Here is a 10,834-nt window from a genome sequence, read left to right as displayed (position 1 = left end):
ATATATATACATATACACTTATTTTAATTTATTGATTTACAAAACAACAACATTCAATTAATGCATTTATAAAGCAAATCGTTGACTCATCCAACAATCGTATACGATAAGTAAAAAGTCCTTGAGTAAAACATAAAAAATTTGTAAAAATTATCTTTGCAAAATAAAATAAAAATTCAAATGGAAAACGTAAAATAAAATTTAAAGAGTGTTTTAGCTTTGTATGAGTAAGTTTTATCAAGTAAAATCAGTAATTTCTCAAACGGAAAGTATCGGCTTGGAAATGATTTGTGAATGGCAATATAATATTGCAGGTAGAGTAAGATTTGGTTAAGTTAAGATTAGGGTTTGCTATCACAATCTGCAAGACGAACGCCGATCCGTATCACTTACATATTACATAACGCGTAACTGGCAACGACCAACAAGCAATTCGCGACTATAAAAATTATCTAGAAGTTAACTTTACTCCTTGTTCTAGTTAGTAAGCATATCCTCGTCCTCGGGGGTTCGTCGCACCCACTTCTTCGTTACTGTCAAAGTAATGCCAGTGATTAGGAAGACGCTGGCAACGGCTATTAAAGAATATCCGAATATAATCCCATAGCTAGACAGATTGATGGCCAACTGAAACGGAGAACGTGACGTTGAAATGGTCTGGACTTCAAAAATGGGGAGTAGGACTCACCTTGGCCTTGGAGGCCAGCTCGGAGGAGAGCTCCGCGTATTGATCGAACCAGAACATGGGCATCAGCACCTTTGGGACACCTCGATAGATGCTGCAAAAGGAAATTTGGTTTGAGAATTTCAAATTGTTTGATTCCTTTTGGTATTGGACAATATTTGATAAGACCAGTCGCTAATCCAAATGCAAATTATCTTTTTCTCGACTTTACACTGATATTTGTAACAAGAGTGCATGTTGTTTAACAAATTGTGTTGGCAAATGCCTTTAGGCATAACATGAATCGATATTTTGTACTCACTCGAAGTCGTCGTCGGGCTCAATCATCATGTTTATCTGGATGCGGCCGTGCACCTGAACAGGCACACCAGTGATGGGCTCCACGGCCAGGAAGAACTCGTGCTTGTCCTTATCCGGTTTCATACCGGTGACAGCATCGACATACGACTGATCGGCCAGGTAGAAGTGCGGGAAGGAGGAGTAGATGGGCGCCTTGTCGCGGCAGGCCTTGCACTCGACCACACCCGTTTTGGGGCACTCGTCGAACCGCTCGGGATCACAGAAGCAGGCCTGGTTCGGGTAGTTCTCCCCGGAGTCGAGGGTCTCCTCAGTGCCCACCCATTTCGTGGCAGTCAGGCCATGGTTCTCATAGCTGCCCCGCGGTCTGAGGTTTAAATATCGGCAAGCATCGGTGGCAAAAATCGTTATCTCATCCTTCACATTCATCTTGGGCGGGAACAAGTCACCGGTGGTTCCGTTTACCACGCCGCAAGGTTTCGCATAGAAACCAGTCTCATTTTTGCCATTCCAGTGGGTGAGTCTTCCCAAATTGGATATATCATCCGTGCCCGTGTGAATGGTGAACAAGCCATCGTAGGTCAGCGATTCATTTCGATCAGCCAGCCAGCCGAAGCGCTTGTAGGGAATGTCAATCATGGAGGTGTTGAACATATTCAGGAAATCGGTAATGTTGTCCTGATATCCGTCGAAGACCCACTCGCCCACCGGCTTGGTCACGTACAACTCGCCGCCCTCGTGGTTCAGCATAAAGTTGATGATCTTCTTGACGATCTTGCGCTGGTTTCGCATCTCATCCGCCACCGTTGCCGTGATGGCATGGGCAGCCGTCACCATATCGTCCAGGGTGCCATTAGATCTCTCCGGGTCGAAGAACCACGTGCGTCGCTCATAATAAGCCACTGTCGCATTGTCGAAGAAGGTGTAGTTCTCCTTCTTGTGCTTCTCCAAGAAGGTGTACGGACCCATCTCCACGAAGTTTGGCTTTACGTTCGGGTTCCTTATCTCCTCGGGATTCGTCCAGTTGAACATGTAGAAGCTCAGGTAAATGGGAATAGGTGCCTCCAGCCAGCTATCGTAGGCATCGGTGCCAGGCTTCAGGGTAAGGCCCTAATAAAAGAGAAGAAAATGTTTTAATATTTCTTGTGAAAAAATAAAACTCTCAGAAAAAAAGTCTTTTATTAGCTTATAATATTTTGGTATCTACATTAATACAATTTTAATTATAAGCCAAGCAAAAATCTTTTGGTAAGATGATATATATATATATATAGTACTGTAAGTCTATGTAATTAAATTTGACTTTTATCTATTCTTATTTATTAATTTGTTAGAATTTTTGATGTACATAATTTATATATCATCAAATCCCTGAAGTAAATTAAAACAACACGTTGTTTATTACAGATAATATTGACAATTCCTTATGAATTATGACATTACTTGAAAAGTTCATTACATTCATCTACTATATAAATAACACATTCCTGACAAGTTAACTGGTATAATCAAGCCTAATAGCTTTATGGTTTAATATATGACTTTGGATTGGGAACAAACGAAATGGTTAGACAAAAAAATGTATTTTTTTGGTTTGATACCTTTAAAACCTCAACTTTGGTCTTCTTTTGTTTTATTTCAATTTCAATTTAAATATACTTACATCCTCCACGAGATTATCTGCAATACCGGGCCAGAAGACCACGGTAAGTATTCCCAGCACCAGGAAAAGCGATCCCAGGCCGAATACCCAGACCTTTCGTTGAGTTTCCCCGCAGCACTTGCAGCACATGGTGGTATATAGGATTTTGAGGATTCACGGACTCACGCACTGCGTTGCATCTGGAAATGGAGCAGAGTTCGTGGGTTATTTTCGTTTGCATTATCAAGGTCCATAAACCGTATCGCGGCTAATCGGGGAATTTTTATGCGCCCGTTCCCGGTTCCAACCATTCTGGCACCCAGCAGAGCTGCTAATAATAATAATAAGCCACCCGGCTTATCACTGTTTTGTTCCTGCTTAAGTATTCGATAACCATCAGCGATTAAGTCCATCTATACTTTAATGAGACGTATACGTCCGTTGCAGTGGCTCTAACATCGGCAGAAGATTAGGGGACAGTCCACTCAAGCCATAGCCAACTTCAAGTGCAGACATCCGCAGATCTCCCCAGTTAACAAGCACTTGCCACTGTTGAGTCGACCTAAACTTACCAATTCCCAACTGAAAAGGATCGAAAATACTCCAGACGGGACACTGGTGAACTAATCACAACCGCAGGCGTCCCCGTGCAGGGCGAAACTGACAGCCAGCGGGCTTCTTGGGGGCTTTAAATGAAACCACTCGATGTTTACTACTCGTTTAGTAACTAATCTTTGGATTTCGCTAATCTGGAATGTTTGCCTGATAGAAAGTTCAAAGAGTGGACATTGCAAAAAAAAAAACGTTCGTTATTAATAAAAAATGGATCTTAGTTAAAAAGTTAAAAAAAAAAGAAAATTAAGAGATACATTTTTTGAGATCAGTTTTATGCCAAAAAGTTTAGAACTGGGTAACCTTTCAGCAAAACTTTTATTGCTAAATTGACCAAAGATCGATAAACAGAATATGCAAAAAACTATTTTAAATTGTTAATATTAGAAATTGACTTCTAAAAAGTTTGCATAACTGGATATTTCCAGCTTAAAAGATAACGCAGTTGAAGTTTAAGATTTTTTTCATCGGATAATGCCCGCTTTCTTTCAACTTACAGATCTTGCATATAGGGTTGTATAATATTGTTTAATGAATGAAATTATGGGAAAATGATCGACAGCTTAAAATGTAAGATAAGTATTCAATATCCCTATCTTGGAAATTCCGGCATTTCTTTGCCATTTCATGTGTGGTTTGTTGTTTGTGATTGGCCAAGATCATTGGTGCATGCCAACGCACACAAGGGGTTCCTATTTATGGCACTGATAAGATAAGCAGCTGAACGATAATGACGCGTTTGATAAGCCGCTTAACATGTGTTGGGTCAGATCAGCTCTACTGTTTATGTACTTATTTAAAATATTGGTTAAGACCCTCCATCAATGTTATAGGAATGTAATAGAAACGGGGCCTCTTTTTATCAGAGTCGAGTGCATATCGTATTGCATTTTTAGTTCACTGTTTTCTCCTTTGTTTTTTTTTTGTTGACTGAGTCAGTCTTGTTTTTGTCGGATTATTGGGCTCTATACTATAAAGTCGTCTTTGTTCAATGGCTGATAATGCGCAAAAAGGGGGTCTGAAACTACAGTAAAACTTCCGGAGCTAGAACATTCAGTGACTCAAACTATATAAGAGTTTTAAAAATATAGTTTAAGTGTTCTTAAAATTTCAACAACTTTATTCCATGTTGAAAGTTACATTATCCTTTAGAAAAAATAGCAAAAGATTCAAAGCCTTTTAAAAACAATCTAATCCAAATATAAATATATTTATATATTTATTTATTCCCAAGTTTTTTTTTGAATAATTTAAAAAAATAATTTAGAAAGTTGTCTAGTTAGGCGGTTCTACTATACACTAAGAGAGATCAATGCAAATCTTTATGAAATGTTTCTATTTTCTGAACTCAAAACTTTGATCTTTGACTAACTCAAGCTGAAATGTGTTGACATCATCGGTTGGGGATTATGCATACTGCTAATGATCACGTATTATTACACTTATTACCGGCTGCATTTGTTAAGTGATGAATTACTCACCTTTTTATCTCGCACACAGTTGCAGTTGTGTTTTGGCTCCAGATATTGTAGCCTTGGCCTTGACGTTAAATATGCAAAATTGCGGAAATATTATTGTTTCTTGAGGAATGCCGATTTCGTGGTGTCCTATTAAATAGCTTAAAGTAAACGAACTACCGTTATATTCTGATAATTAAAGAGGATTATTGAAATTCAATTACTTTTTACTTCGGAACTCAGGCGTAGGCGACTTTGTAAATGCGCTGAAAACCGGCGGCTAACTAAAAATAAAGGCACTTGCGTGTTGGCAGACGGTCCAAAACAACGTCAGACAAGCTGGCAACTTAAAGTTTGCCTGGTTTAATTGGATTAAACAATTTATTTTCGTTATTATGCTTCGCTTTTGGCCAGTGTGACCAGATGAATTACGGTATAATGTTAGGGCACTGTAAGCGGGACTGTTAGTTGCAGTCAGCTGTTAGTGTTGGGAAACGTTAATAAACACTGGCACACCCGGCACTGGCCAATCAGCGCAGACCACGACGCACACATACAAACGAAGCAGCCAGCGGCAACAACTACAACATTTTTTACATTTTTGCCAGCATTTAATATTTTGTATTCCCGGAAATTAGAATGAATTGCTGAGACAAACAGGATCAAAGACAAAATGCAGCTCATCAAGTGCTTGGTAGTGGTTCAGCTGGCCCTTTTGCTGGTGGAGGAGGCCTTCGCCGGCCGGGATTTCTACAAGATACTGAACGTGAGAAAAAACGCCAACACGAACGAGGTGAAGAAGGCGTATCGCCGTTTGGCCAAGGAATTGCATCCGGATAAGAACAAGGACGATCCGGATGCCTCCGAGAAGTTCCAGGACCTGGGCGCTGCCTACGAGGTGCTCTCCAATCCGGACAAGCGGAAAACCTACGATCGTTGCGGCGAGGAGTGCCTGAAAAAGGAGGGCATGATGGATCACGGCGGTGATCCGTTCTCCAGCTTCTTCGGCGACTTTGGTTTCCACTTTGGCAACGGGGATCCCCAGCAGCAGGACACTCCACGGGGGGCGGACATCGTGATGAGCCTGTACGTTTCCCTGGAGGAGCTCTACTCCGGCAACTTTGTGGAGATTGTCCGCAACAAGCCCGTAACGAAACCCGCCTCTGGCACCAGGAAATGCAATTGCCGCCAGGAGATGGTCACGCGGAATCTGGGCCCCGGTCGCTTCCAGATGATCCAGCAAACCGTGTGCGACGAGTGCCCCAATGTGAAGCTCGTGAACGAGGAGCGCACCCTGGAGGTGGAGGTGGAGCAGGGCATGGTGGATGGCCAGGAGACGAGATTCGTGGCCGAGGGAGAGCCTCACATCGATGGCGAGCCCGGAGATCTCATCGTCAAGGTGCAGCAGATGCCGCATCCACGATTCCTGCGCAAGGACGATGATCTGTACACCAACGTGACCATCAGCCTGCAGGACGCCCTCGTCGGCTTCTCCATGGAGATCAAGCATCTCGATGGTCACCTGGTGCCCGTCACCAGGGAGAAGGTCACGTGGCCGGGCGCCAGGATTCGCAAGAAGGGCGAGGGCATGCCCAACTTCGAGAACAATAACCTCACCGGCAACCTGTACATCACCTTCGACGTGGAGTTCCCCAAGAAGGATCTCACGGAAGAGGACAAGGAAGGTGGGTGTCTAATGAATATTTTGTACAAAGATCCCAAAAACCACAAGTACATTTTGTATTTAAAACTACTTTACTTTACTTTTACAATATGATATTTGTCAGTTTGCACTGAAATTTCATTTAAAAAGTTTGTAAATTCTAAATTTGCCTTAACAAACTTATTTTAAAGCTTATAAAGTGTATGTATGTTTAAGACTCCTACTAATCTTTTATTTTCTTTATTTTAGCGCTCAAGAAAATACTCGACCAATCCTCCATCAATCGCATCTACAATGGACTGTGAATCACAAATGCCCCACTCCCAAAAAAGCGCTCGCCGGCTGTACTCTAGTATTTAAATGTCTAGCTGGGCAGTTTCGATCTAGAAAAGACGCCCCCAAATCAAGAGATGACTTTGTTCAAAAAAGTTGTGCGATAAAAACAATTTAATTTTAGTTTAGAATTTTGTAAAATAGTAAAAGATAATGAGCGGGAAACTGAAACACTACAGGCAGTTCCTGCTGACATAAGGGAATTGCAACACAAAAACCAACCACCACAAAATAAAAAACGATTTAAATTATAAATACTTTTTGGAATTTAATTTAATAACAGCTTACATTTATACATAAGAAATACTTAACTGTTAATTTAACCGAAGCAATCGATAAATTTTACGAATACTGCATTGGGTCAGCTGTCGATAACTGGCGCAGGACAACGGTCTAAAAAGAGAGTAAAAGAGCGAGAGAGCGGCACAGGAAGTGGCTATTTCGCGTTCAGAGAGCGTACAAATTTTCACCAGTGCGGACGTAGGACAAGTTCAATCAGGCTTTTATTTTTTATTTTACAGATAGCACCAGCCGAAACTGAAAAGCCAATCACTGAAAAAATTGTCAACTTTTTACATTGTACTGTCTTATAAACGATTTCCCCGCAAAAAAAAAATAGTACCTTAAGAGGAGATACGTTTAAAGGAATAACTTGCACCTGCGGCCCCGAAAAGAAGACACCAAAAACAAAAGCGACCACAAATACATAGTATGAATGTCGCCTAAATATCATAATTTTGAGGTGAGTTGCTGGCTCCTCTTGGGCCCATTTCACAGTTCACATTCCCAGGGATTCCGTGTTCCGCGAAGAAACAGAAACTGCCCGCACCCACCCCTTGCATTCTCCTTTTTTCGCTATCGATTTTCTGCGGGGTTTCCCTTCAACTTTAAGTGACCTAAAAAGGAAAGGAAGGGTGGTTTTGGGGTCAGCCGGCAAAGTTGCGTGCTCCGCAAGTTCATCCATCCCGGTTTCATACCAAATAAAAACGACCTCAATGTACAAAAACCTTTCCAGATTGCACTGGTCTACTTTCTGCTGCTGATACCATGGCCGCCCACAAATGTGATCAGAATCCTTTGCTCGCGAGATAACAGTCGACTGGTGCGGAAGATAGTGCGCTCCAAATGGACCCCCATTTTGGACAAGCATCAAGTGAGTCGAATATCTGCAAGTTCCCTTCCAAGGCGATGATTTTCACTTATCCAATCTAATCTAATCTAATCTAATCTAATCTAATCAGGTGAAGCTGCCGCTGGAGTGCCCACTGCATCCGTTCCGGGACGTTTTCGCCCCCCGACAGGATGCCAAGCAGAGGGATCGACCCACTCAGTGGACGTGCAGGAAATGTGGCAAGAGCTTCTACCAGGAGAAGCACCTGGATCTGCATTTCGAAACACGCCACAAGAGCATCATCAATGAGGTAACATTTTTTGTAAGATTTGTATCCCATTTTTGGCTCTTACATTTTCAGAATTTTTAATTGAGTTTGACAATATTGATTTTGAACTTATCAAAAGTACCAAGTTATGTGCATATCTTTTTGTTCCATCACACCCGTTCACCGTTCAACTATAGTCTAACTTTTGGGTGTTTAAACTAAAAAGCTAAATTATAACTTATTTAAGGGAATATAATATTAATTTATTTTGAGTTAGATGTAATAATGGGTTGTTTAAAATAAACACTATAAAGGTAATACTTTATTTAAATAAACCGTCTTGGGCTTATATAAGGCTTATATAAATATCTTAAAATGTTACAGCCATATTAATTATTTTTATAATTTTAATACATATTTAACAAAACCATTTGTTAATTTTTTTTATAAATGAAAAACTACAAATAGGTAATATTTAACATCTGTAACTGTTATGATTTTATAAGAACCAGATTATAATATGGGTAACTGCATTTGCATTTAATTTTATAAGGCGGAGGATGCCGTTTGCCTGGCCGACTTCTGCGACATTATGCGGTGCGAGGTGTTCGAAACGGAGGATGCGTCGAGCCTCAAGTTTGGGGACCAGCACATTGTCACGGAAATCGAGGTCTGGGGCGACTCCCTGGGCCAGAATTCAGCGTTGGCCAAAGCAAATGCCGCCTACTTGAGCTTAATACCAAGGTGGGTCCTGCTATTCTAGATTTATATATATTTCAAATATTTAATACCATCATTTTGTGCGATTAGAACTTCCACACTGGGTGCCTCGCGTGCCGCCAAAGTACAAAGCCGTCAATTAATCCAAGACAAGCCAAGTCAGGCCAGCAAGCAGGATCAGTCGCCGGCAGGTGAGCGAATCCATCCCCGCCACCTTCATCACCGAGAGCGCGACTCCACCACAGCCAATCCGCTTCGCCTAGATCCATCACCATCGCCGGAGGACGGATCGGCGGCGAGGCCGAGATCGGCGGGCGAGAAGCTGCTGCACAAGCTCAAGGAGCTGGGCAAGGCTCACCTAAAGTCCTCGGCGGACCCGGAGTCCAGTCGGCAGAACGAGACGGACGAGGAGGAGGACGAGGAGAGCAGTGGACGGTCCGAGGGCAGTGGCCAGTCCGCTGACGAGGCCAAAACAGAGGAGGGATCGGGTGCCAATGGAAACGGGAATAAGGCCAGGGCCAACTGCAAGCCGGAAGAGCTGAGCAAGCTGAAAAGCCGCTGCGAGATGCTGCTGAGGAGCTGCATTGGTGGATTGCTTCTGTCCATGTCGGATCAGGCTTTCAAGGAGATGGAAGGTGTGTATTAGGTAGAAAGAAAGAGTCAATTTTGATTTGGATTATCATCTTCACTAAGAATCTATAAGAAAATTAAATAAAAAAACTCCATCCTTTCCACAGAGGAGATGAACAAGGCGGTGTGCTGGTACTTGACCTGCGATCGCTACTGGGAGGATGGTCCCTTGGAGCCGCGTGCCTTCCCCTGGGGACTTATTGTGATCCTGATCTTCGTGCTGTCCACCGGGATCTGCTTCTGCTACTACATCATCTGGATCCTGTTCGAGTAAGTGTGTCCTGACCTCTACTGGTCCTTCCTTCCATTGAGATTGAGCGAACCGAAGTCATCTGTTTCAGCTCCGAAGAGACGACAATCAGCGCGAACCACTACTACGGCCAGGGGGCCATCGCCGGCGGCGGGAGCATCTACATGCCAGGAGCAGTAGCGGGGCATCACTACCATGTGGACTATGCCACGCGGCACGACCTCGACCTGGACGCCGGCGTGATAGCTGGTCAGCAACAGCAGCAGCAGCAGCAGTTGCTCCAGGAGCAGCAGTACTACTACCAGCAGCAACAGCAACATCTGCAGCAACAGCAACAACAGCAATTGTATCCGGAGCAGGTGCAGTACCATCGCCACAGCCCGCGGCACTACATCGCCGATCAGCGTCCAGTGGGCACACCCACCCAAGGGGCCGTTCGCAGCAGCTCCTCCAACGCCAACACGCCGTTGCACCATCGGGTGCAGCAACATCCTCCCCACCTGCAACATCGTCACTCGACGAGCCTGGCTTACCCACAGGACATTTTAGACCAACGCGACTATACAAGTAGCTCCTCGCGCCCCAATATGGTGGCTGGATCAGGACCAGGATCGGGATCGGTATCGGTACAAGTGGCAGGGGCACCTGGCGACACCCAACGGCACTACAACACGCATCCGCGGCCGCTGGAGACGAGGCATCGCCATGTGGGCTCCTCGCAGCAATCCCTTCGTGCCTCCGCCTCCACGCACGAGATTGTGCAGCAGGAGGCGGCCATGGGTCAGAATGAGCACTACATCTACGTGACCTATCCGCCGGACCTCAAGAAGCGCTACTTCGAGTGATCAAAACTGGATACTTCGGTGATCGATCGAAAGCGGAACAGAGAGATCGGTTGATGGACAGAGACCAAAGAGCTCTTAGGAAGGAGAGCCAAGTAACGATACCAAAGCTGGTGATCAACTATATATAGTTGGTCACACGATGATAATACGGAGGACATGGAACGTTGCGGCGGACTGGCGACTGGCCGCCAACTAGCCCCCAAAAGTTGGTTTTTTACTTTTAGCCTGCAAATTCTAGATTTGTGAACTGTGCTGTTCTTTTTTAATTCTACAAAATAAATTGCAATATTTCTGTAAAATAGCAAACAAGTTGGCTTTAAG

The 10,834-nt window shown here is 43.6% G+C and overlaps 3 protein-coding genes across 7 annotated transcripts; 2 read left to right on the top strand and 1 right to left on the bottom strand.

Moving 5' to 3' along the window:
- Window positions 1–211: 211 nt before the first annotated feature.
- Window positions 212–5,116, bottom strand: LOC108137845 (protein croquemort). 3 transcript variants are annotated; one of them, XM_017259770.2, is made up of 6 exons: window positions 4,918–5,116; window positions 4,718–4,854; window positions 2,646–2,824; window positions 987–2,092; window positions 689–779; window positions 212–627 (listed from the first exon to the last, which is right to left on the bottom strand). In XM_017259770.2, exons 3-6 carry the CDS (start codon window positions 2,772–2,774, stop codon window positions 478–480), a joined length of 1,476 nt encoding a protein of 491 aa, XP_017115259.1. In that variant the 5' UTR covers window positions 2,775–2,824; window positions 4,718–4,854; window positions 4,918–5,116; the 3' UTR covers window positions 212–477. The 3 variants fall into 3 exon arrangements, with proteins under 3 accessions (XP_017115259.1, XP_017115260.1, XP_041566546.1); XM_017259771.2 differs by having other exon boundaries at window positions 4,718–4,843; XM_041710612.1 differs by lacking the exons at window positions 4,718–4,854; window positions 4,918–5,116 and adding an exon at window positions 3,197–3,252.
- Window positions 5,117–5,234: 118 nt separating this feature from the next.
- LOC108137846 (dnaJ homolog shv) lies at window positions 5,235–6,944 on the top strand. Its single transcript, XM_017259772.2, has 2 exons — window positions 5,235–6,378; window positions 6,606–6,944. The coding sequence occupies exons 1-2, from the start codon at window positions 5,367–5,369 to the stop codon at window positions 6,659–6,661; spliced, it is 1,068 nt and encodes a 355-aa protein (XP_017115261.2). The 5' UTR covers window positions 5,235–5,366; the 3' UTR covers window positions 6,662–6,944.
- A 176-nt stretch (window positions 6,945–7,120) lies between these two features.
- Window positions 7,121–10,819, top strand: LOC108137870. Of its 3 annotated transcripts, XM_017259808.2 has the most exons (8): window positions 7,122–7,431; window positions 7,705–7,842; window positions 7,931–8,110; window positions 8,622–8,812; window positions 8,879–8,979; window positions 9,052–9,423; window positions 9,526–9,688; window positions 9,760–10,819. In XM_017259808.2, exons 1-8 carry the CDS (start codon window positions 7,405–7,407, stop codon window positions 10,511–10,513), a joined length of 1,926 nt encoding a protein of 641 aa, XP_017115297.1. In that variant the 5' UTR covers window positions 7,122–7,404; the 3' UTR covers window positions 10,514–10,819. The 3 variants fall into 3 exon arrangements, with proteins under 3 accessions (XP_017115298.1, XP_017115297.1, XP_017115296.1); XM_017259809.2 differs by having other exon boundaries at window positions 7,121–7,431; window positions 8,879–9,423; window positions 9,747–10,348; XM_017259807.2 differs by having other exon boundaries at window positions 8,879–9,423.
- Window positions 10,820–10,834: the final 15 nt, after the last annotated feature.

This window comes from Drosophila elegans, unplaced genomic scaffold (assembly GCF_018152505.1).
Source record: "Drosophila elegans isolate 14027-0461.03 unplaced genomic scaffold, ASM1815250v1 contig_814, whole genome shotgun sequence".
Taxonomy (NCBI): Eukaryota; Metazoa; Arthropoda; class Insecta; order Diptera; family Drosophilidae; genus Drosophila; species Drosophila elegans.
This window is presented reverse-complemented; position numbering and strand designations above follow the sequence as displayed.